Source organism: Mesoplodon mirus, assembly GCF_964341445.2.
Source record: "Mesoplodon mirus genome assembly, chromosome: 8".
Lineage (NCBI taxonomy): Eukaryota > Metazoa > Chordata > Mammalia > Artiodactyla > Ziphiidae > Mesoplodon > Mesoplodon mirus.
The window spans coordinates 47,325,514-47,353,361 of record NC_138984.1 but is presented as its reverse complement, the minus strand read 5'-3'; the positions used below and the strand labels follow the sequence as shown (position 1 = coordinate 47,353,361).

General features: G+C 35.8%; 1 protein-coding gene across 3 annotated transcripts in view; it reads right to left on the bottom strand.

Annotated features, from left to right (window-relative positions):
* The window catches only part of TFPI (tissue factor pathway inhibitor), a 67,374-nt gene that overhangs the window by 33,190 nt on the left and 6,336 nt on the right, over window positions 1-27,848 (bottom strand). For 2 of the 3 annotated variants that reach the window (XM_082631485.1, XM_082631487.1), the window contains exon 2: window positions 2,895-3,017. In XM_082631485.1, the coding sequence (XP_082487611.1) occupies window positions 2,895-3,015 (121 nt within the window). In that variant the 5' untranslated portion in view covers window positions 3,016-3,017. Of the gene's footprint in view, window positions 1-2,894; window positions 3,018-14,953; window positions 15,130-27,848 lie in introns of all 3 variants that reach the window. The other variant, XM_082631486.1, reaches the window with a different exon arrangement.

Sequence of the window (27,848 nt, the reverse complement as noted above, 5' to 3'; positions counted from 1 at the left end):
TTTGGGGATGTGTCATATCCTTGACTATTAGAATCCTCATTCTCCTGGAATTTGTTTGGGAACCTACTATCTAGGAGTCTATATGCTACTTTACTCTGTAACTAAAATATTTGATTTCTCTGGAAAGGAAGAACACAGACGTGTACTCTGCCTCCTCTGTGCTAGGAAATATGCCAGATGCTTTTATGCAGTTTATATAACAACCATTTAAATGTAGTTATTTAGATCACTTACTTATAGATTAGGATACTGGGAGTCAGAGAGTTTACATAAACTCATCTAATTTTGCAAAGCTGCTGTGTGGCAAACTACACATGCATACTTAGGTCTGTCTGATTCTAAATGCTATGAAACATACTTGCCTTTCTCTAAATGCTCCCTGCTAATCTTGTCTATACCAGTCTAAAGGAATTAAAAAAAAAAAAACAACCTTATCACCACTATTTTTTAATCATTTTTATCTTATCAAAAAGTTTCTCTATTTCATCCTCCCTGCTGGTTGAACTAATTTTAAAAAGTCTACTATTGACTTGTGAGAGAAGCCATAAAATCTTGTAATGTTTTTCAATAAAATGCTAGTACAGTATTTCAATGAAATGGCATACATCTATAAAATGATGGCATGACCCTGGCATAATGTGATAGATGGTATCTCCAAAACTGAATCTATACAGACACAGGATCATGTTATCACAAGATTAATTAAAAACAAAAGAAAAGAAAACCAAAACTGCATAAGACTGTGCAGCCAGTCAGCTAAGTGGTCTTCAAATCTAGCTTTAAGATCAAAATTTTTCCTTATCCAGGTGGGTTTGGTCTGGATTTACCCAGAGATTTTAAACTTGGGTTTAATTATTGATGAGTTAATTCTGGGTTCTTGGACTGACTGTGGCAGTAGCAACAACTTCAGGAACACCGTGGTTAACTGGCATGCATTTTCTCAGCCTAATTGAGGGAGCTTGGATGAGGTGAATATTAGGAACACTTGGACTCTTTCTCCTCCCACTTTCTAAGACGGGATTGCCTGCTTTGCCCTGTTGGGACTTACTGTAACCTCCGCATTCCTTCTCTACCCAACCTCCAGAATATTAGAACTTTAACCATCCCTTTTGAAAAATGAGTGGAATGAAGAATCCATCTCATACTGCCCACGTTCCTACTCTCATAAGGCACATAATGGTTTTTACTTTATCAAATAATGTTCCATCTTTAGGAAATTTTCCCAATAATATATATGTATTTTTCGGTGGCATATAATAATAAGCCTTTATTTTTCATTCATGGGTAGGATGTGAATGGCCCTTCTGATCCCAGCTGGGTTTGCTTCTTATCGACCGGTCAGCTGGGGGCTTATCGACGCTGGGCCTGCCTGGGCAGATGGACTTCAAGCTGTGGGTCCAGTTGGTCTAGACTATCAGATCTGCTCCCAGTGTCTCATTTTTGGGTGCAGGTTGAAGTGATGTAGCATGTACCATTTGGCCACTTCCCTGTGCCAAGCTCTCAGATAGCCAAGCTTAGATGAGTCCCCCTTTTCTTTGTGTCAACAGCAGCACCATTATGCATGCCTCTTATTACACTGAAATAATCTGTCTACGTTAAAGTCTCCCTTGTGAAACCATGAAATTTTGGAGAACCTGGTCTCTGTCATCACTTCTTCCCTAGCACCTACCGAGTTTCAGGCACATAAGATATATTTATTCAACCTTTATCAAAGGTTAGTACAAGGAACAAAATCACATTAAAGAGCTGTTGGAGACATGAAATCAAAATGTATTTATGGAAATCTTTTGTACATCATAAACACATATACAAACGAATAGAAGCTATCACTTTGTTCAGTCTCTCATTATTAACAGTGATGAAATTTTTATCACTAATTTACTAATTTGCCACAAAATATTACTTTTAAGAAAGAAATAAATCTATAATGATCACTACACAGTCTCTTCCTTGTTCTATTGTTTTATTATTAAAACAGTTGATGCTTGAACAACACAGGTTTGAGATGCATGGGTTCACTTATACAAAATTTTTTTTCAGTAATAAATACTATAGTACTACATGATCTGTGGTTGGTTGAATCTGCATGCAGAATGCAGGACCTAGAGGAATCGTGGATACGGAGGGCTGACTATAAGTTATATGTGGATTCTTGACTTCACTGATGGTTGGTGCCCTGACCCCTGCATTGCTCAAGGGTCAACTGTATTTTATTTTTAGACACAGAACTTTATGGGATTAGAACTATCTTCTATTACCCAGATCTTCTGGTGTCCTGCTTGACTAGATTCTTACTTTGGACTCATCTGAGAAGTTTTTATTTGAGGAATAAAGGCAAGAAGGAGAGAATGACTGAAACCTCAGATGTTTGTACTTTCCTTTTCCTTCTCATACTTTTCCCAGCCAAAGGGTACATCAAGGTTCATAGAGAGTTGTATGTATATCATTTTGCTCCTTGCAATTTTTCAGAGGTACTTCAGTATTTAATATATAGTCTGAGAAAAAAGAGATTTTCCTTACTAAAGTGACTTTTTTTTGGACTAAGATTTTGGGAAAATGTCACTTCAATAAAAACTGATTTTTCTACAAGATGGAGAAAAATGTATTAAATTTTTGGATTAAAATTGAGAGCGTTGGGCTTCCCTGGTGGCGCAGTGGTTGAGAGTCCACCTGCCGATGCAGGGGACGCGGGTTCGTGCCCTGGTCCGGGAAGATCCCACATGCCGCAGAGCGGCTGGGCCCGTGAGCCATGGTTGCTGAGCCTATGCGTCCGGAGCCTGTGCTCCGCAACTGGAGAGGCCACGACAGTGAGAGGCCCACATACCGTTAAAAAAAAAAAAAAAAAATTGAGAGCGTTGACTAGCTTAAAAAGGTGAATGCTTTTAACATTTTACCTGTAATGTTTGTATGTTCTTCATCTTCCTCAGGAACAGCATTAAGAGGGGCAGAGGCGCAACTAAGCAGCAGACATACAGAAACCCAAAAAATCTGTTCTTTCTTCATTGCGTCAATCATCTCTGAAATACAGAACACAGATATATCTAATAAATAAAATGTTAATGTGGATTTATATATAGACTAGTAGGAACCTTATGCACACCTCCACATGGAAGTTTCTATGACATTTAATGTGTATTCTTATACATTTCTGTCCACAAATTCCATGAGTCATATTTAAAACATGTGTATTAGCATTCAATATTGTAGACACACATACTTTCAGTGCATATAGCTAATAATATTCAAGTACAGAGGTCATATTTCAATCTTAAAAATACACATTAAAATGGCAATAACTGAGAGACATGGGTAATCCTGATCAACATGACGAAGTATGTATTAAGAACCATTTTCATTTGCAATTCTATTTGCCACATCTTTCTCATAACTATCTTTTTTGAGTCAGAACTAATTTTACTTTAATTTTTCTTGCATTTTTCTATTATTTCTTTAACGCAACTTTCAATTTCTGATTTCTCTTTCCCTTTACTCCCATTTCAAAAAAGAAACACATTTCCAAATTTTCATCTTTGTTTCCTTTAAATTATGTTTCTGTTTTTATAACCAATTTCTTGACCAGGTTTTCTATGAGATTGCAAACAGAACCGTTGAAAAAAGAAATTGTCTAACATTCTAGCCAGTCCTTTGTCCCAGTTCTTCTCCCTCAACTTAGGGAGTTATCTGATTCAAAAGAGTTTCATAGAAAAGTGACTTTAAGTGATAAATCAACACAGTTACTCTCTATAGGAAACAGATTTCAGCAGGAGAGTGAGACTTCCTGTTTCAAAATTATTTAAAGATCAATAGCAAAAAATAATGGAAAGGCACATATAAATTTTTTTCTTTAAGGTTATTTTTCCTTTGGATTCAAAAGTGGAAGGAAATGTGTAATGTTCACACAGCATGGGAAGAGAAAAGGAAGAGAATGCATGCACGTGTTCAGTCGCTGATGTGATCGGAATCAGGAAGGAAAGAGCAATGTTATCAGTAAACATTCAGAAATTCAGGAACAGATATTCCATCAAAAACAATTTAGAGAATATTCTGTTTATGTCTATAGTGGATCACAGCTGCAATATACATCATTAAAGTGTAGTCATAATAAATAATAAAGTAATAAATGGCATTTGCTTTAAACTTCATTAAAATCACTAGTGAAATGTATAGCCTATTTTCTCACACTTTGGAAATGTTAACACATTTTTGAATTTTAGTCAGTAGCAGTGTTACATAACTTCTAAATCATATCACAAAGTATTTGAATTCACAAATATATATGTATTTAAATGTATGTACAAATATACATATACACTGTTGACCTTTGACCAACATGGATTTGAACTGCATGGGTTCACTTATACATGGATTTTTTTCAATAGTAAATGCTATAGTACTACACGATCCATGGTTGCTTGAATCCTTGGATGTGGAACCGCTGATATAGAGGAATTGTGGATATGAAGGAATTGCGCACATGGAAGGCCTAATCAGAATAGTGTGACTACGTTTCTTCATGGACTAGATTCACATAGCTTCAGCATAGCATTGATAGTTTCAGTTTAGAAGTGTCCCACCACTGGACCAATATGTTTGAGGTGGATAGCTACGGGAGACTAGCACAGATTTTGTGGACCCTAAAAATGTCAGGGGTCAGGGAATAGGAAAATGTCAAAACACTGCAAATCTTAATGTAAGTATATGAGTTTAAGGGTGGAGTGGACAGGTGTAGCTCCCAGGAGGAGTAGATTATCGCTTCCAGAAGAAAGCAAGGGTGTTGGACAGAGAAAACTATAAGTATGCTCTATAGCAAGCCATAGCTAATTAATGACTGATACAGAACTTGAATTCAAGTGAGCAGATTGCTAGTTCAGTACCTTTTCTTCTCCACAATGTTGCCTCTGAAAAGTGACCAAAACCACTAAATATTTCAGTTTCTAAGAGCAGTGTAGAAGACTGATTTAGGTGTGCGTGCCACTGAAAAAATAGTACAACTTGTTATAACATTCATAACACTGTAATTTGTGGAGATCAACTAGAGTGAAGTGATGTAATTATATATTATTGTAATTAACTTATTTTAAAATTTCAAAATGCATAATTACATTGTAAAATGATAAACAAGATAACAAACCCGACCTGAAGCTATGCAGTGATTAACACACTTCTTATACATCCTGGTACCTTTCTGTACTCTATTGTCTTAAATAGCTGGCCCCATTAAAAATATGTATTACCCAACCTGGTATAATACACAAAAATTGACTCAAGAGAATTCAACCATCTAAATGTGAAAGATAAAACATTAAATTTTAGGAGAAAAAACATATGAGAATATATTCATGATGAGGTTGGCAAGCATTTTTGAATCAAGATATAGACAGTACCAATTAAAAATAAAATACTGATAATTGGATTTCATTAAAATCAAGAACTTCTGTTCAACAAAGGAAGCACCGTTAAGATACTGAAAAGGCAAGTTGTGAGGAAGTATTTGAAATTCACATATCTTAAGATTATATATTGAAAATATATAAAGAACTACAAATAAATATGCAATTAAAAATGGATTAGGGCTTCCCTGGTGGCGCAGTGGTTGAGAGTCCACCTGCCGATGCAGGGGATGCGGGTTCGTGCCCCGGTCCGGGAAGATCCCACATGCCACGGAGCGGCTAGGCCCGTGAGCCATGGCCACTGAGCCTGCGCGTCCGGAGCCTGTGCTCCGCAATGGGAGAGGCCACAACAGTGAGAAGTCCACGTACAGAAAAAAAAAAAAAAAGGATTAAAGATTATACAGGTACTTTTCAATAGATTATATATATACAGCCAATAAGCATATTAAAAGATGCTCAACATTAGTCATCCAAAAATACATATCAGCACTATTATGAGATACCACAACTAAAATTAATAAAAACTGACAATACAAAATGTTGGTGAGGATGTGGACCTTTAAGATTGTTGGTGAGATTATGCTATGGTCTGAATGTTTGTGTTCCCCCAAGTTCTTATGTAGAATTCTAACTCCCAAAGGTGATGGTATTAGGAAGCAGGACCTTTCAGAAGGGATTAGATCATGAGCTATGGGATGTGTTCTTATAAAAGAGATCCCACAGAGGTCCCTTGTACCTTCCATCATGTAAGGACACAGCGAGAAGTCACCAGCTATGAACTAGGAAGAGGGCCTTCACTCTTGCTAAATCCTCTTTAATTTATGATCTGTCATCAGAAGTTATTTAAGCAAGAATATATTACATGAATGTGTTGAGCCAGTGACTAGTTGTGCATAATAATATGTTAGTCACAAAGGGAGATTTAAAAATCTAAAGAAAGCCTTGACCCTTAAGGAATTTATGCTCAACCAATTGAATTAAATATAAATGCAATGTTAAGTGCCAAGATGAATTGTGAGAATATCTTTGCATATACCAGGCACATAGTAGTGGACAATAAATATATGTTAAATTATTTACCTTGAATAAAAATAGTATTTATACATTAGGGCAATAAACTAGAAATTCTAAGCTCAGCTCTGCTATCAACCTAAGTAACCTTCGGAAATTTACATTTCTGAACCTGATTCATAAAATGCTTGACTTGGGCTAGATTGTCCTTAAATTACATTTCAGTTCTAAAAATGTATGCATTTGAACTAACACATTTTACTCACTTTGCAGAATAACATAGTTATGTCGTATAACTTACATTTTGTAGTCACTTTAATGATAATTTGCAGCATGAATTTTAACCTTTAGTCAAGGTATGTTCCTAGAATACCAGTTCAGCAAGATGTTATTAGTTATTATATTTAAAAAGTGTTCATAGATGAATATATATTTATATCTAAGTTTAAAAATTTATATAGGTTTCTTAACTCTAGGACTTTTAAAGAATCCTTAATGTGGTAATGTGCAATAGTATCTTCTATGGGAGATATAGTAACTGCATTTCCAAATTTATATGTCAAGGGACTATTTTCCCATAAAATATTTTTGGAAAATATCTTGAGAGATAATATTACAAATAAGAAAAAGTCAGTAGGTTTTCTGAGTTAGAAAAATATTTAAAAGTATGATATGCTTTGTGCATTAATAAAATCCAGCATGTATGGAAAGATGTTGAGAGGGAAAAATTATAAGTGGAATTAACAGCTAGAATGTTGCAGATCAGATTGAAATTATGAAAAGGGAGTTATCAGTGGAACTACAGAGAAAGGGACAGGTATTTTGAGTTAGTATTGATAAAACTGAGTCATTGAATAGATACAGAATATGAAGGTCAGAGGATTCAAGTATATCCTGAGTGAATTGTTGTTGCTAGTCATACAACTTGGTAAATTAATGTAAATATTGATTGGTGTACATATTAGGGACAAATTTGGTCAGGACAGATTACATTTGAGGTTATGTTTTCTAAGTGGAACAGTATAAGGGCAGTTAAAGACACAAGGCAGGAGATAGGAAATATTTTGCTGTAGCCCCATCATCATCATTAGGGAGGATCATTTTGACAAGGGAAAAGGTGTCCAATATGTCATTCCCAGCTCCCCTTTCAACTTTATTTCCTGTCAGTCTTTTCTGTAATTACTCAGTTTTATGGATACTGCCTACTAATCCTTTGGCTCCACTGAAGCTGTTGATTCTTGAACATAGCATATTCATTCTAGGTTTAGTACTTTAAATTTGTTATTTCCTGTCATGGGGACACTCTTCTACAAGATCCTGGAATGACAGACTCCCTTCTTTTAGTTAGGACACTTGTCAGGTATCCTGTCTCCAAAAGACCTTCTTTGAGCACCATATTTAAAAAGTAACAACCACCAGTTCCTCTATTACTCTCTATCCCAATAACTTGAGCGTTTTTTTAAAAGATTTTTTTTTGTCTTTTCATTATTGAATTGTAGGAGCTCTTTATATATTATGGATATAAGTTCTTTGCCAAATATATATAAGTATTCTATCTTGGTCTATGTCTTATATCTTCAATTTTATACAAATCTTTTGATAAGCACAAACTTTTAATTTTGATAATTTCAATTTTAAAAAATGTTTTAATAGCTATAACTATATCCACAGAGTTGTATAAACATCACCACAATCAATTTTAGAATATTTTCATTACCCTATAAGGAAATTCCCCACCCTTTAGCCATCATCCCCAGCAATTTTCCCATCCCCACATTCCTAGGAAACCATTAATATAATTTCTGTTTCTATATACCACCTAATTCTAGACATTTCATATAAATGGCTTTGAGTCTGGCTTCTTTCATTTAACATAATGTTTACAAAGTTAACCTACACTGTAGCATACATCAGTACTTAATTTCTTTTTTTTAAACTTTATTTATTTTATTTATTTATTTTCGGCTGTGTTGGGTCTTCGTTGCTGCGTGCAAGCTTTCTCTAGTTGCAGTGAGTGGGGGTTACTCTTTGTTGTGATGCGCGGGCTTCTTATTGTGGTGGCTTCTCTTGTTGCTGAGCACGGGCTATAGTGTGTAGGCTTCAGTAGTTGCAGCACACAGGCTCAGTAGTTGTGGCTTATGGGCTCTAGAGTGCAGGCTCAGTAGTTGTGGCACACAGGCTTAGTTGCTCAGCAGCACGTGGGATCTTCCCAGACCAGGGCTCAAACCCATGTCCCCTGCATTGGCAGGCAGATTCTTAATCACTGTGCCGCCAGGGAAATCCCAGTACTTAATTTCTTTTTATTGCTAAAAGTATTCTATAAATATACCACAATTTATTTATCCATTCATCATTTAATGAACATTTGTGCTGTTACCACTTTTTGGATATTATGAACAATGCTGCTATTAACATCTGTGCACGAGTTTTTGTGAGGACATATGTTTTTATTCCTTTTAGGTATATACCTAGGAATGAAATTATTGGATCATATGATAGTTCTGTTTAGTCATTTGAGGAATTGCCAAACTGTTTTCCAAAGCAGCTGCACCATTTTACATTCCTAAAAGTAATGACTTGCTTTGTTTTTGGAATAGCACTTATCACCACTTACATATTTATTTGCATACATAGTCACTGTCTCTCCATCACTAACGCATTTTCCATTCTTAGCATAACATTCACAATTCTATGTTCAATACCCAAAATAATGACTGACATAAGGATAAATAAATTAATTAATATGGATAAACTTTGTGAATTAAAATTAGGTTACAATATGGATCATTGGATATATCCATACAGTTTTATTTATTTCTACCAATCCCACCAAAAAATAAAGACATTAGAATCAATGTGATGGAATGTCCATCTATACACATTTATTTTTCTAATTGTGCCTTTTGTATTGCTTATTCCACTTTTCTGGAAGTATAAAATATTTTAATTTAAAAACTTGTTTAAAAAGAAATTTTTCAAAGAAAATGTAAAATGAATAGAGTAGATTTCTATTTGTAAAATTTTGCTTAAGTGATAGGTAATTTGCAACTCAAAGAAAGAAGACAGGGTGATTGCTTAAATCCAACCAAAAGAGATGGTGAGTGTGTAGGAGAGATGACTAAAGAAAGGTGTGCTTAGAAAAGAGGTAATTAGGTAAAAGAAACGTATTATTTATTACTTCACTATTTATTTATGATATTAATATTCTTGAGAGGGTATGTGAAAGAAAGGTAAGTGGTCTGTGTGAATCTAGTAAGTGAGGAGAAAAATGGAAAGGAAAAATGAAGAACTTTGAGGTTTTCACTTGTTGAGGATATGAGCTCATCTATGAACTTCATATCAACTATAATACTCTTAAAAATCCTATCCTATATGAAATATTATACCCATGTTAAGAAAACTGAAGCTCAGAAAGGGAATATAATTTTTCCAAGTAGAATGAAACTGAGCTAATATTTGCACCTATATCTGTGTAACTTCAGAGCTCAAGGTCACATCACCATACCAAGCTTCTGTCCCAGGAACTGGTCAATCTGTCTCAGCATTGTCTAGGAAGCACCCTACCTCCAGCTGCCTTCAAGGTTATTCTGGTTTGCTTGACAAGTATATTGCTGTGGTAGAGGTGGCTATATCCCATATGGAAACCAAGAGCCATCAAATCAATCCAAGTAATGCCCTAAGTAACATCTCTCTCCCTCCCTCCCTCCCTCCTCGCCCCTCCCTCCCTTCCTTTCCTCCTCCCTCCCTCCCTTCCTTTTGCATGTTTAGTGGTTAAGAGGAGGGATCTGGATTAACACTGTGATATGAGCTGAACTGTGTCCTCTCCAAATTCATATGTTAACGTCTTAACCCCCAGTATATCGGAATGTGACTGTATTTGGAGATAAGGCCTTTGAAGAGATAATTAAGGATAAATGAAGTCATTGGGGTGGGTCTTATGACTGGTGTCTTTATTAAAAAAAAGAGAATGCAGACACACAGAGAAAGACTGACTACCTATAAACCCAGGAGAGAGGCCTTAGAAGAAATGAACCCTGTTGACACCTTGATCTCAAACTCTAGCCTCCAGAACTGTAAGGAAATACATTTCTGTTGTTTAAGCTACCCAGTCTGTCATACTTTGTTTATGGCAGTTCTAGTAACCTAGTACAGACTGTAAAACTTCAAATACCAGTTCTGTACCTTACTACTTATGTGAATTTGACAATATATTTATCCTCTCTTTGCCTCTATTTACTCATTTATAGGCTGGGTATTTTACTAAAACCTATTTCATGCGGTGTGAGGATTAAATGGAAAGGTCATTAGAATGATGACTAATATAATAAATTTTAGCTATTATAATCATTTTAAGTAATCCTTGACATCATTTTGGGTGTACTGTAAAAACGGAAGCAAAATATTTTGCTTATTCTTTGTTGAGCTATATTGAGCTTATTCTTTGTTGAGAATGTCATCTCAGACTCTTTGAAAATCTAAACAATTGAAAATATAGCACTGATTTGTAAAGACCTTAGGCCCAAACTGAGAGACATTTTTGTGATAATTTGGTTAGGTATGGGATGTTTCTTGGGCTACAAGTTGTAAGATGAGGCAGTACAGATCTTAATGTAAAATGAATGTTTTTTCTAAGAATCCAAGTCCATTGGAACTAGAAATATGTTGGCAATTTGGCTTTGGTGAGAACAACTCAAAGGAAATGGCAATGGATGTTGATGTGGATGAGAACTTGTGACAGGATTCAAAGAGCAAAAAGCTCACAGGTAATGGAAGAGACCAATAGTAGCCTGGAAGGATAGCATTAAATTTCTTTTTTTTTTTTTTTTTTTTTTTAATTTTGGCTGTGTTGGGTCTTCGTTGCAGTGCACAGGCTTTCTCATTGAGGCAGCTTCTCTTGCTGAGGAGCACGGGCTCTAGGCGTGCAGGCTTCAATAATTGCAGCACGTGGGCTCAGTAGTTGTGGCATGAGGGCCCTAGAGCGCATGGGCTTTAGTAGTTGTGGCTCATGGGCTCTAGCGTGCAGGCTCAGTAGTTGTGGCACATGGGTTTAGTTGCTCCACGGCATGTGGGATCTTCCTAGACCAGGGATCGAACCAGTGTCCCCTGCATTGGCAGGCAGATTCTTAACCACTGCGCCACCAGGGAAGTCCCCAGCATTAAATTTCTAATACATCATTTTGGGAAAGGCATATAACAACATGTAGGCAATTATTACTCTATTTTATCATTAGTTTTGGGGTACACTCTTGTTATTTTATCATCTTATAAATTTATCTGGAAAAATCACATGTTGTGTTTACGTGTATATTATCATCATGGTGCTTATATAATTTAAACTTCCTAGTTCAGATTTTCTTTATCACATATCATTGAACTTTTTCTTTTTTAAAATTTTACTATTAATCTCTAAGTTCAATGAGTATTTTACCATGTCTAAAAGAAATTTCATGTTGGCTGCTTATTTATTTGCAGTGTAGCAATGAAAGACAGGAGAGACAAAACCTGACAACCAGAAAAAAAGAAAAAATATAACTTGAAAAATAATTCCAATTTTCTGCTCAGCAGTGGCAATGTTGTTATCCTCTTGGTGTTTAATACTTCCCTCCACTCAATTTGGCTGAACCCTGGCGGGGCTGCCCACTATAACCTAGAGCCTGTTTTTATCTCTAACCTTTGTGCTTTCTTGGTTGTTTCTCATTTTGGGTGAGTTTGCAGTGCCCTAACAGCAAGGATAATGAATGAAGAAAGGTAACATGAGAATAAACCTACAGTAAGGGGAGGAAGCCAAAAAGCCCTATCGGTATTCTTACAGTTTTCTATTTATTTTTTTAATGTTTTGAAGTTCATTTTTTATAAGTAGTATTTTCAACTGAAAATTCCCAAATATTCACAACAATTAGAGTCTGGAAATGGATTTTTGTTAAATATATTTCTCACTAGACTTCCAACACTTGTTCCTGAATAGAGTTACTGAAATTGCATAATCTCAGTTAGAGATTTGAGAGCCAGATTTTTCTCAGGAAAAGAGTATTTTTCTAAATAAATACATTGTGGAAATACAAATGTTTGGGCAGTTTCCCAAGAGAGATCTAAGGCTCTGTAACTGCACGTTTGCCACATACCAAATTCTAACAGGTCAGTACAGAGGCTTATCTCTTTATTATTAACTCCCCCCTGGATCTCACATTACTGAGGCATTGAGTCATCACTATAAGCATTATTTTGGTATCAGGATTATTTATCCATGACCTACAATTAAAATTAAGATCAAACTTCCTGAGGCTCTGGCTGTATGGTATATTCACCACATTTATTTTAAGAATGATAATAGAAGTACAAAGATATATCATTACAAAACATTTGTATTTTGTAATGATTTATTATTTTTTGAAGTGGTTTCTTACCTATTAGGTTACTGTATCTTTTAAAAAATATATTTAATTAATTTATTTCTGGCTGTGTTGGGTCTTCGTTGATGCACGTGGGCTTTCTCAAGTTGCGGCCAGAGGGGCTGCTCTTCGTTGCAGTGCACAGGCTTCTCATTGTGGTGGGTTCTCTTGTTGCAGAGCATGGGCTCTAGGTACGTGGGCTTCAGTAGTTGTGGCACACGGGCTCAGTAATTGTGGCTCACGGGCTCTAGAGTGCAGGCTCAGTAGTTGTGGCGCATGGGCTTAGTTGCTTCGCAGCATGTGGGATCTTCCCGGACCAGGGCTCGAACCTGTGACCCCTGCATTGGCAGGCGGATTCTTAACCACTGCGCCACCAAGGAAGCCCCAGGTTACTGAATCTTGATAATAATGCTGTGTAGCCAGTGGGGCAGGTATACTGAATTTATGTTAGAGATACATGGTTTGTTTTCCAACCTCATATGCCCAGGTGGCTAGTAAGTGACAGAGGCAGGATAGGATCCCAAAGCACCCGTAAAATAAACAAGATTTGTGGAATAGAGACCAAATTCAATGCAGGAAACTATAATTAAATGTATTAATCACTTAGTCTCTCTGTTTATTTCTTTTTGCAATATATCTTTATTGTGACTTGAAGAAGATGATTAGGCAATATCACCATGGGAACTACGGGATAAAAATTGATTTCTCAAAATAATTGATTTCTCTGGTTTGCTAATCCTACAATTAACTGACCAATATAAGTTTTTACTGTGATCATTACTGTAATTTTTGATTCAGTAAGTTGTCTAAATGTTTTCTATTCCTAGCTTTAGCTCTACACTTCATTAGTAATTATATTTATTACTGTGTAAATATTTCCACATCACTCTATCCATATATATGGGTAGCTGGTTTTTGGCCCAAGCCTAGCGAACCATATTAGAGAAGGGAATAGGTCATAAACCTTAGAAAACTTAGGTGTTTGCCTCTCATACCTGGGAAGAGGATACAGAAGTTCACCCATCAGTCAAAGCCTGAATGAACAGATTAGAAGAAGTCTACACAAGGGAACATCTAAAAGAGGTACTTCAAAAATCTGTTAAGTAACATATTTTCTCTTTTTTTCCCAAACTTTAGAAGAAATAGAAACCACATATACAAGCATTTAAAATGATCTTGGCTAAAGACTAGAGTTGAAAAGAGCAAATTCCTATTTTATTTAAGCCCCATTTCAAACATGTAATTATAGTCAGCTCTTGAAATATCTTGGATTAATTTTCATGTTGTAGATTAAGTCTTTGTTTAGATTTTCTCTCTAGATGCCTGCTTTTAAGCCACCTTATTTTTTGTTTTTACCATGGGGTGGTGAAATTAGTTTGTCACTTTAATGATAATAAATCATAATGCAAAAAGCAGTTTTCAATAATGAGCCTTAATTATTATTTCTTTCTCATTTATATTTCACACTCTGTCTAAGAGAATGTTTTTAACTTATCCTCATTTGATAAACAAATAGTGGTTCAAAATGATAAAATAACTTTTCCAAGAAAACAGCTTGTAAGTGGCTGTGCAGATGTACTAATTCTAAAGCAAATGCCTTAGTTATTGCTTTATACTGTCAAATTAAAAAAAATGTTTTGGTAAAAGAAAATTTAAATATTATTAGAAATTATATTTATACATTCCTCTGTGGATTGATTAGTGTGATTTGTTGTAATAAAAATGGTTAAGTCAAAATTTGAAAAAGACACTACAGATTTGATTAAGGCAGTCATCATCTTAGAATGGAACCATGCTCCAAAGCATGTTGGCAGCGTAAGCTTTTTGGAACTCTGAGCATGCGATATTATAAAGGAAGTTTATGTTGATAGGCCAGCTGGTGAAAAATGAGTGAAAGAGCCTCAATGCTTAAGGTAGGCAATCACCAATGACTTAGTCCAGGTTTGAGGTCTGGCAAGAATGCTGAATTAGACCTCGTTCAAGGTAGTTTTTCTTTGCTATCATTTCCAACCAGCCAACACGGCTTGAAATGGATCTTTGTTAGGTAAGGATACAAGTGATTTTGTGGATAAAGCTCACAGGAGTTATCTTAGTCTACTATGGCTGCCATAAGATAATATACCATGAACTAGATGGCTTAAGCAACAGAAACAAATTTCTCACAGTTCTGGAGGGAAGTCCAAGACCAAGGCATTGGAAGAATCAGGCTCCTGGAGAGAGCTTTCTTCTTGGCTTGCAGAAACCACCTTCTCTCTGTGTCCTCAAGTGGCCTTTCTTCTGTGTGTGCATATATATAGAGAAGGATCTCTCTCCCTTCCTCTTCTATAAGGTCACCAATCCTGTCAGATTAGGACACCACTCTTATGACCTCATTTTAACATTAATTATCTCCTAAAAGTCTTATTTCCGAATACAATCATATGGGGGATTATGGTTTCAACATACGAATTTGGGGTGGGAGGGACACAATTCAGTTCATAGCAGGAGCCCACCTAGTTTCTTAAGAAAGTATCTCTACACTTGGTTAGTAGATTTGTTTCAGAAGCAAGGGTCACTTCCCTTTTGTCATTAGGCTGTGGGAAGAGATACATCAGCCCTAGAGTTTGCTTTTTAATGTGTAAGCCAATTCTTTTCTTTCTGCACAGTTACAGACTACCATATTCTATTTCTTGTTGCTTAAAAATTAAGCCAGAGGCAGGACTGGCCATGGCCTGCCACATTCTTATAGGAAATGTAGAATCACCTATACTATAAGGATGCTTAGTATTCAGTTCTCTCAATTTATGTGCTTTTGTTGGGTTTTTGTTGTTATTTACTAAGAGGGGACGTGTTCCGAGAAAATTGTTCTGTATAATATCTTCTAGGAAGAAGGTGTCTTTTAAAGTTCACAACAAGGAAAGACTTGGCAGGTAAAACAGACCCTCACTGCCTAATCCCTTCTCTGCTTCATTCCTCAACTGTAATCACAAATCATATGTTCCAGAGCAGAAAGCACTGCCCTGTATGTCAGTCCTTAGAACTTGAAATTAGAGAATAATTTTTACTCAGCCAGTTAGTTTTCTGGGCTATGAAATTACTGAGAAGTCTTATTTTAAGATTGGATTTTTTCATAATTTTGCATAAAAAATTTCTTAAATTATCCTAAGGTCCTGAAAGCTAACTATGTACCATTTGTTGCAAGATATTAGGAAAATGAGAAGTTATGATTGCTCTTATGGAAAAGGATGTAGAGACACTCCCAACTGCAGCAGAGAGGAAATTCTGTGGTAAATCCCTACTCACAGGGTCTTCCTTACCTCCCCACCCCTGGAATCATGCTCTGATTCAATCTCATAAATGCTATGGATATATTGGTTCTGTATCAAATCTTTGCTCAAATGGAGTCTTTTCAGAATCCTGCCTTGAACACTGAGACAAAATAGCTCCATAATTATGTTCCATTCCCTTTCATGTTTTTTCTTAAATCACTGCACTTATCCCTATGTAACACATTTGCTTACTGTTTTCTCTGTCCTTAAAAGCAGCAATTATATCTGTTCTTTCTGGTATCTAATAGGAGCTCAATAAATGTTTATAGAACAAATCAATGAATTAAGAGTTCTGCAAAAACGAAAGTAAAAAGTCACTGGAGAAATTTAAAACCAATGTATAAACTAAAATTATTTAAAACTGTATGAATGAAAGGAAACATAATGGACTTCAATTATAACTTAATCCTCTACTAGAGATGACAATAAGTATCCAACTAATTATTTCTTCCTTTTCTCCACCTTTACTTCTAAGAAAACCTGCCCATATTCTCTACTCATAAAGTCAGCTCTCCAAACTCCTATTGAATGGATAATAATGAAGTCACATTAGCATCTGGCCACTGCTGACTTGCCAAGGGGTAGACATATATACAGTCAGATGATTTGCTGGTCTATAGAGAGAGGTGTTGTGTAGACTTCCAGAGAGGGCCAAATAACAAGAGCTCACTAGAGAGGCTGCGATGGTGATCTTAGTTGTTCTTTTTTTAAATTTTTATTTATTTTTTATACAGCAGGTTCTTATTAGTTATCTATTTTATACATATTAGTGTATACATGTCAGTCCCAATCTCCCAGTTCATTCCACCACCAATAACCTCCCACAACCCGGTGATCTTAGTTGTTTACATTCTGGTCTCTGCCTTAGCTCATGATTGTATGTTCTCTATAATACTCCATAGTCTATCAAGGAATTCCAATTGTGCCCTTGAGGTCTTATTGTATGTGTTGTTCATTTCATCTAAATGAATCTTGTTTTATGACACATAATTAAAATGTGATATATTTTATTATCACCATAATTGACACAATGGTCAATGTCTTTTTATTTTAAAAAGTCAATAACAGAAAAGTAAATGTATTTAAGGAATATTTTCTATGTGTATTTTGCAACAATTTAGTTATAATTTTATGATACAAATTTAAGTTTTTCATTCAAAAATATCTATAGTATATTCTTTTAATATAACTTTAAGACTATAATAAGCTTATAAGTTCTAGGTACCTAGAAATTTTATTTTTCCCATCTTTACAATGAGAAAAATACAAAAAATGTTAACAATAAAACCATCCAGAAATTGTCTATTTAATTTGTGTTTGATGCCATTTAGAAAAAGATGTAGTTTGGTTTTCATCTAAGTGATATATCTGTATAAATCTAAAGTAAGCATTCTATGGTGGTTACTAGAGCCTGAGGGATGGGGAAATTGGGGAGATGTTGTTTAAGGGCACAAACTCATAGCCAGTGGAGATCTAATGCACAGCATAGTGATTATAGACAACAGTACTGTATTATAAACATCAAAGTTGCTAGGAGACTAGATCTTAATTGTTCCCACCACAAAAAAGAAATGATAATTATGTGATGTGATAAAGGTGTTAGCCAATGCTATGGTGATAATCATACTGTTATGTATAAATATATCAAATCTACACATCATGCACTTTAAATTCACACAATGTTATATGTCAAATATATCTCAATAAAAAAGTAAGCATTCTATTTGGTATTATTGAGATAGTATGAATCATAGGCAAATTTTTGCTATGACTATGTATTACTAACTATAATAGATTTAAATACATATTTTCATCAAAGCAGGAGAGTTTTAAGTATTTGTAAGATGCTCATTGGAGCCATGCAATAAGAAGCTCGATATGTAGACATGGAGCTCAGGGTAGACATCTCTGTAGAGACAGAAATGTGAGTATCAAGATAAAAATGAAAATTACTCTGTGGAGTGCTGAGGTTGATTTGATTAACAAGTACTTATGTAGCATGTGATATGAAGCAGGTGTTCTTCTGAATGACTGTGCAAATATTAATTCACATAATCCTCACAGTGACTCTATAAAGGTGATTATGAAGATGGGGAAGGAACACCCTATAAGTGAACTGTGGAGAACAAGGATGAGGGAAATAGGTCTAAGAAGAAGATTAAGAAATAGACATGGAAACAAAAGGAAACCTGGGAGGCTGTAGCGACATAGATGCTAAGGAAGTGAATATTTCATAAAATTGGCACAAGTTGACAATGTCTAGAGCACAGAGGGTTCAAGTACAAGAGTTAAAAAACATGCATGGGGTTTAGTGACAGTGGCATTGTCAGTACCCTTGCACACTGCAAAATAAACTTTGGTACAGTGGGGGGGGGGCAGCAACTGGTGACCTGAGGAAGGAACTGGAACAAAGCCTGTGAAAATAGCAATTGAGGATATCATTTTATAAATCTATGCTGGAAAGTAAGAGAGGGTGTTTGAAGGAAACTTTTGTGGAGGATTTAGTTTAATATGATTCTGCCACTAGAGAGGAAGAGACAAAAGCTAAAAATAAAATAGAGACTGAGATCCTGGACACAAGTAAAGAGGGTCTAACCTTGGCCTGAAGAAAAAAATAACTTCCATTGAAGTGAGGTTTTCTCTGTGGGGAGAGAAATAGGACATATTTTTCAGGTGTGTGTGTGTGTGTGTGTGTGTGTGTGTGTGTGTGTGTGTGTGTGTATGTGTCTTGTGATGGAGCTGTTGAAGAGTAGACAGAAAGTTGAAGATTTTTGGACTTCCCTGGTGGTGCAGTGGTTAAGAATCTGCCTGCCAATGCAGAGGACACGGGTTCGAGCCCTGGTCCAGGAAGATCCCACATACCATGGAGCAACTAAGCCCGTGTGCCGCAACTACTGAGCCCACGTGCTGCAACTACGGAAGCCCACACACCTACAGCCCGTGCTCTGTGACAAGAGAAGCCACCGTAATGAGAAGCCCATGCCCTGCAATGAAGAGTAGCCCCTGCTTGCCACAACTAGAGAAAGCCCGTGCGCAGTGATGAAGATCCAACGCAGCCATAAATAAATAAATAAATAAAAGAAAATTGAAGATTTTCTTGCTGTGATTCAATTTTCTATGTGAAGAAGAGGCTGAGGTTTTCTGTTCAATATGTCAAGAAATAATGGACTTTTAAAAATGTGAGGGTTTGGGGCTTCCCTGGTGGCGCAGTGGTTGAGAGTCCGCCTGCCGATGCAGGGGACACAGGTTCGTGCCCCGATCCCGGAGGATCCCACATGCCGCGGAGCGGCTGGGCCCGCGGGCCATGGCCGCGGAGCCTGTGTGTCCGGAGCCTGTGCTCCGCAACGGGAGAGGCCACAGCAGTGAGAGGCCCGCGTACAGCAAAAAAAAAAAAAAAGTGAGGGTTTGCCATTTTCTCCAGGTAAAATAAAATGGTGTATCGAAAATCTTAAAGGATTATGGGCTGCTGGAATCCCAAACTATAAATTCATAGTAATTTGTGCCTTCAAAATTCAGTGCCCTTTCCCTCCAGATTCACGAATTAACCTTTTGAAGGATTCAGAGTTGGATTTTATCAATTGGACAGAGATAAAGGACAAAAAAGGCAGGACTTTGAGTAGTGTTGGCAAGGGGAAGTATATAAGTGGCTTATTATTTAATCGTCGACTAAAAATTTTTCCTAAATGTGTACTTTCTTTGTTAAAAAACGTAGATGATACTTTAAGGTACTGATATGACACTTGGGAATTTAAAAATATGAAAATGACTAAATGCACAATCTTTAAAAATAGGAAATATTACATTTTTAAACAATGTAGGTATGCAACATTGACAATTATTAGATATGGCAGTACATCCATCCACCAGATGTAATATTATACAAAGTTAAATTGGTAATGATAATGACTAGAAGATTAAGAGGGGATTAATCATGGTAATATGAATTTTAAAAGCTGTATACAAAAATATATGTACACTTTAAGATAAACTAAGCAAAAATTGGTGTTTATACAGAAAAATATGCTTTAATAAGGGAAATTAGGTCAGTGAAATTATGGATATATTTTTGTCTTTTTTTTTTTAACTTTGTAAGGTGTTGTTTTAGTCATCTCATTTGCTTATGCAACAACAATTCTCTGTCACTTTTCATTGATAGATGAACTGAATATGTTCATATGTCCAGTTCTCCGGGAAGGATAGCCTATGCCCACCTAAGGAATAAATTTATAAATAATAAACTCTTCATTAATCTACATTAATCATGGTGATTCCATTTCCCTTACAGACATTGTTTTAGATATTTCTATTTCATAAATCTCTGACCAATGAGATGAGGAAGGAAGTATGCTATCTTCCAGGGCTGGGGGACTTTTGAAAAAGGTCCTTATTTTCAATGGAGCCACATGGGAAGGGCACATAATATTTCCTTCCACTTGTTTTGTCTGTATGTGATGCCTATGACTGAAGCAACCATCTTGTAATGTCGAGGAGAACTATCCCTAGATAAGGATGACCTGCTGTTAGTGATGGAAATAAAACGATGGAAAGCACTTAGATTTGTGTTGAATTAACAAATCTTGAAGCATCCTCTGTACTTTGTATAATGTGAACTAGTAAATGGCCTCATATTTAAGCTACTCATGCTATGGATTTTGCCTTCTAGCAGCCAAATGTAACCTGACAATTATTCTGCTGTTTTGATTTCACAAACTGGCTATTAACCAACTTTTTCAGTGTTTTTGATTAGAGGATGCTTGAAGGATGGGAAAATAATATCATTACTATAGGTCAGAATCCCCTTTTCTTATCATTAAAATTATTTTGGGACTTCCCTGGTAGCACAGTGGAGAAGACTCCATGCTCCCAGTGCAGGGGGCCTGGATTCGAACCCTGGTCAGGGAACTAAATCCCACATGCATGCTGCAACTAAGAGTTCACATGCCACAACTAAGAGCCTGGGAGCTACAACAAAGGAGCCTGCCTGCCGCAACTAAGGAGCCTGGCTGCTTCAACTAAGAGCCGGTGCAACCAAGTAAATAAACAAATAAATAAATAAATATCAAAAAAAAATTTACCCTTAAAATAATACCTGATGTTTTGCTTTATAAAAGTCAGATTTTCAGATTATATTCTAAAAATACACCCAGACTAATGATAAAATATGGGAAACAATGAAGCAAAACATTCTGAACCTGGTTAGTAAATTAATATTGGAACACAGTAAAATACAACCAAAACAACAACAAAAACAAGCCTCCCCAAATAGTTGCAGACTATTCACTCTAATCATGTTTACTAAAAGATTGGCCAATCCTTCAGGAAACATCTATTGGATTTGGCTCTTGCTACAGGAAGTCATATTTCTGGAGAACTGCTTAATGTGGAATTCTTTAATGTTAGCAAATATGTCAAATCACAACATCTATCTGTATTTTAGCTTATGACAATTTCACTGATAAAAAAGTTAGTTACTCTCTCTCTCTTTTGGATATGAAGTGGTTGTTAGGTATGATTTTATAAAGCAGGGAAGTTTCCTCTAGTAATGAAATGTTAAAAACTGTTTACTGTGTAGGTCTAATTTCTTGTCATTTCTAATACTATGAGAAAGAAAACTTAAAAACAAAAATATCGCAGAGAAAAGAAATAGCTATGCCAGGAGAAAAAAGTGAATATCTTCATGTTACACCAAATAGCATACAACATATTTAAACTAAGTTTATTTAAAAAATTAAAAAAAGCTGAAGTGAAGGGCAAGGTCATAGAATTATATACTGCTAGAGATATAAAAAACTACAGGGAGGGCTTCCCTGGTGGCACAGTGGTTGAGAGTCCGCCTGCCGATGCAGGGGATGAAGGTTCGTGCCCCGGTCCGGGAAGATCCCACATGCTAGGCCCGTGAGCCATGGCCGTTGAGCCTGCACGTTCGGAGCCTGTGCTCCACAACGGGAGAGGCCACAACAGTGAGAGGCCTGCGTACCGGAAAAAAAAAAAAACAAACAAACAAAACACCTACAGGGATAAGTATCTAGAATATCCTGCGTTTTTTAATGAGGACACCCTGAAACTAATTTTTTCTCTCCAAAGTCTTAGACTTGCATATTGACAGAGCTTCAACTTAAACACAGGAATTGTGACCATCCCAAAAAAGGGCAACTGCAAGCTTAAGAAAGACCCACTATTTTCACAAATATCTTTTTCCTTCTTTTTTCCCCTAAAGTGAATTTCAGATTATTTACATTCTCTAGAAATTAGCAATTTATCAAAACATAAGTAGGGGATTTTTATTCTCTGTTTTGGACTAAAGTTCTATAAGTAAAGTAAGTCAAGAAACTCACCAATTATTTTTTTAAACTTTTGTGTTTATATTTTTTAAGAGGAAAAATAATCTCCCTCTAAATAATAGGGCATATTAATTCTTATTACTAGCTAAGAGAGATGAGTGAGAGAACTGGATGTGGAGAAGGAAAATTGAGAAGCAATAAGAGACAGTGGGATAGTAAAGAGATAATTATAAAGTTAAGAATAGTGGAAATGTAGGGACTTCCCTGGTGGCACAGTGGTTAAGAATCTGCCTGCCACAGGTTCAAGCCCTGGTCTGGAAGATCTCCCATGCCATGGAGCAACTAAGCCTGTGGGCCACAACTACTGAGCCTGCACTCTAGAGCCCATGTGCCACAACTACTGAAGCCCACATGCCCTAGAGCCCACATGCCACAACTACTGAGCCCATGCGCTGCAAGTGCTGAAGCCCACGCACTCTAGGGCCCATATGCCACAATTACTGAGCCCACGTGCTGCAACTACTGAAGCTCACGTGCCTAGAGCCCGTGCTCCGCAACAAGAGAAGCCACTTCAATGAGAAGCCCGTGCACCACAATGAAGAGTAGCCCCTGTTTGCTGAAACTAGAGAAAGCCCACGTGCAGCAATGAAGACCCAATGCAGCCAAAATTAATTAAGTAACTTAAAAAAGAATAGTGGAAATGTAAATATGTAAAAATATTTCTGAAATTTGTAAGAAAGGTCCAAAGAAAGTGTATATATTTTACTAAGAAAAATACAATGAGCAAAGGAAAATAAGAGAGAAATACATAATAAAAGAAATAATACCAAAGATTCTTCCTTATATAGTTGCCCATAGCTACCAAGACTCTTAGAAAAAATGTGGGGAATTATTTTGTCTAGATATTACAGTTAAATTTGTAAGACATTTTGTCAAAAGAAGGTGGCATTCATTTCTTTGAATGAGTTCACCTTTCCTCATCACAGGGACTCTTCTTAATCTAATCCAGTTCAACAGCAAAGATCTTCATAGTATGCTGTTTTCATTTCTTTCCTTTAAGCAGGAAAATAAATAAATAGATAAATAAATAAATAAAACTTGGTATTATATATCTAAAGCAAAATGGAGATTTCTGAGTATATAATTCTTGTCGACTACTAATGCCAGTAGCCCCAAATGGAAGGAAATAAAAAAGAAAAACAAAGGAATACAATGAATTTTGGTGTGAGAAAAGAAAAGAATTGAATATATTAACTATGTCTTTATTATCATTACTGTCCATATTAGAAAGAAACTTATATAGAAAGACCTATGTCTGCTTCTATTTTTTCTCCTGTTTGTATCTGCTCTTCTGGGCATCCATTATTTAGTAAGATAAGAAAATGGTATTTCAGGACCATTGCTTCTCTGATTATATGTCTATCAATCAATCTATCTCCTGATTACATAATTAATTTATTAATTCTAATTAAGCTATTAATTAATATTTAGTATGACATCTTAGGCAGGAGGTATATGTATTTTGGAAAGACAGTTGAGACCTTCCTAACAGGTTTCTAATTAAAACCTTGATTCATAGCTTATGTAATTCAGGTTATTTTACCTTTTTTAATTTTAAAGATCAATAGATAAAGTCAAGTCTGCTTCCTCATTTCCCCTCAAAGTCTGTTGCCATCTTAGATTTTGTCTTTAGATTTTGTCTCTGCTTAGACAAATATATTGGAAACTTCTCAACTTCCTGCTTTTGATAGTAAATGTTGTAGTATGAGAAAAGGTGAGCAAAATGTTAGTCCACGTATGGGAAGTTCCCACAAAATATTCCTATACTGTCATTTCCTTGAGAGAAAGAGAAGCAAAATTTATACTCAATATACCTGAGGCTAGATATTTATAACATTCTGGTGTCCGATAAGTAATCAGGTAACTTTGTTTCTGACTATGAAAGTGTTATGATTCCAAATATTAGCTAAAGTTTTTATACTTAAGTACAATAAACATGTTGAACAAGAAATGACCAATTTTCTCCCTCCTCAGTGAGAGTAATTCTGCGGGTGAAGTAAGTCCGAAAGTAAAAAACCCGGGAATTTCTGATTGTGCTCTAATGAAAAGCAACTGAGCTTAGTTCAAGATTGGAACTGCAGCTGTTGGTGACTACACCCATGACATCCTGAGTTCAACTTTCTGAGTCATCATTGTAAAGGAACAGGGGCCCCAGGGAGCTAAGTCATGGTCCTCCAGGAACCATTAACATGTTAATCTTCAGCCACTTCCATTCAGACTGTAAAATGTCAGACCCGTGAAACAATGAACTATGGACTCAGAGAATGAAAGGAAACTAGTGCTACTTCCTTTTTTACTCATAGCATCCAATAAATAGTTCTTTTTTTCTCTTGGTTCCTCACATTGAATGCCCATTATTTTACATTTTTATAAATATCTGCTAGTTTCTCTAAATTGCCATTCTTTTTTCTCCTATCCATATTCTACCTACCCATATTCTACATAATCTCAGGAATCAGATAGCATGTTCTTGTTAAAGGCCCTACTTAATTCCCCTGATTGTAATTTTTTGAGAATGAAGACCAGAGATTTTATTTGTGTTGTTACTTCAAATGCTAATAGGTTAATTTATAATGATTAAAATTTATCATATTGGGCTTCCCTGGTGGTGCAGTAGTTGGGAATCTGCCTGCCAATGTGGGGAACACGGGTTCGAGCCCTGGTCTGGGAAGATACCACATGCCATGGAGCAACTAAGCCCGTGTGCCACAACTACTGAGGCTGCACTCTAGAGCCTGTGAGCCACAACTACTGAGCCTGTGCACCACAACTACTGAAGCCCACACGCCTAGAGCCTGTGCTCTACAACAGGAGAAGCCACCGCAATGAGAAGCCCGTGCACCGCAACGAAGAGTAGCTCCCACTTGCCTCAACTAGAGAAAGCCCGCGTGCAGCAATGAAGACCCAGCATAACCAAAAAAAAATTAAAAAATAAATTTTAAAAAATGATCACATTGTACACTTTTTGTACCCTGCATAAGTTCTAATATATAAAAAGCACATAGTTAAGGCTCAGCTTTAAAGATATTAAAAATTGAATCTGCTTATTCAAGTGTAATGATTGAACTGAAGATCTTAAAATAATTTAATCTCTTCCAAGCCTTCTCAAAAAAGATATTTTCTCCAAGATTTCTTATACATAGGATAACTTATCCATCTCTACCCCACCCTTATCCCTCCTATGTCAAGTTTATCTGCCTTTGAAAACTTTATCTTGCCTTCTTCAGGATATATTATTACTTGACACTCTTTTTTGATCCCAATGTTATATACTGTTTTCCTTAGATATTTAATCATGTCTCAGATATATTTTCATGGTCATATGTAAGCTCCTGAGAGATCTGAGGAAAACTATACATTCCCTTCTAAAGAGTAAATACATGGCTCAGATATTTTTTCACACATGTTTTTGAGGACCATCCATAAATGCCCATTTACTCATATCCTTTCAGAAGAGGTTTCCAGTACCTGTTAGGAAGGATAGATGGTCACTTATATCTCTTTGGCCTCTGAAGTAATATGGAATGCAGGTGGTGGTTGGGAGAGCAATGTTGACATAGTAGTGATAGGGCAAACACTGGTACCCAAGGAATATTTTCCTTTCTTTAGGGATATAACTAATAAATGCAAATGGCTTTAAAGGAGTTTCATCCAGAGTTTACCACAAATAGAAAAACAAACAAACAAACAAACAAAACAACAATGCTCTTTTGCCATGTTAATTGAGGCTAATCTAAATTCTCCCTAGTTAAACACTTTTCTTCCACTGGAATATTCTCCAGCAATTCCTTAAGAGAAAAACATACTAAAAGAGATTAATCCTGGGAAATCTGAAACTTGAAAAAAATTATTAGCACTGAAAGGAGGGCCTGAGTGTTTCTAAGGTAAATTGCTTATCTCATAATTTTTTTATAAACCTGCATTAGTGCCAGGATGTAGATGCCATAATGATTTCTTTACTGTGTACCTGTTTTCCTTTCCTCATAGACTGAATAACTATGCTAAAGGAGACTAAAACCACAGAACTCAAATAAGATGCATAGAAAGTTCAATAATGTACACACTCTTACATAATTATAAAAACAAATTCTAACGCTAAATATAATTTTTGTTTACAATATTTGTCATTTGGGATTATCTGTTTATATCAATTGGTATATATAATTAAGCAGGAAACACCTGAAACTTCTTTCATAAAAAGAGTAAGTTTTAATTTGTGCTGTCAATGAACTTTCACAGCTTCCAATATGTAGAAGTATCCAGGAATCAGGGGAGGAAAGATAATTATGAGAAATTGTGATAAGAAACAATCAGTAAATGCAATCTTTAATTCATTGCAAAACTCTGGAAGCTTTAGGTAAATAACACTCAGCACTCAGAGTTTTGGAAATGCCTGTTGAACAAGTGACAACTTGATTGGTTTTAAGCTTATAGAATGAATTTGTCATCTAAAATAGAAGAGAGTATAAAATATTAGCCGCCCAAACAACTACCATTATTAGAAAATCATAATGAAACAAACTGCTTATCTGAAATGAAAAATTATTTTTTAGAAACAGTGAATTTAAGTTTTTCATTGTACAATCATGTAAATATATTTACTCATCTAACATAGTTTCTGAGATATAGCAGGCAAAAAATGTATTTATCTTATCCAGGCCAATGAATGAATTACAGTTTATATGCCTTTAAAATTTCTCATTCTATTTATGTTTATTTTTAGTTTTTTACGATATCATTAAAATATAATTTAAAAAAATAGCTCTTCCACTGCACAGCAAAGGAAACCATAAACAAAACAAAAAGATAACCCACAGAATGGGAGAAAATATTTGCAAATGATATGACTGAGAAGGGATTAATCTCCAAAATATACAAACAGCTCATACAGCTCAATATCAAAAAAACACAAATAACCCAATCAAAAAATGGGCGGAAAATCTAAATAGACATGTCTCCAAAGAAGACATGCAGATGGCCAAAAAGCACATGAAAAAGTGCTCAACATTGCTAATTATTACAGAAATATAAATCAAAGCTACAATGAGGTATCACCTCACACCAGTCAGAATGGCCATCAAAAAAATCTACAAACAATAAATGCTGGAGGGGGTGTGGAGAAAAGGGAACCTACACTGTTGGTGGGAATGTAACTTGGTACAGCCACTATGGAGAACAGTATGGAGGTTTCTTAGAAAAGTAAAAATAGAGCTACCATATGATCCAGCAATCCCACTCCTGGGCATATATTCAGAGAAAACCATAATTCGAAAAGATGCATTGCATGCACCCTAATGATCACTGCAGTACTATTTACAATAGCCAAGACATGGAAGCAACCTAAATGTCCATCGACAGATGAATGAATAAAGAAGATGTGGTACACATATATAATGGAATATTACTCAG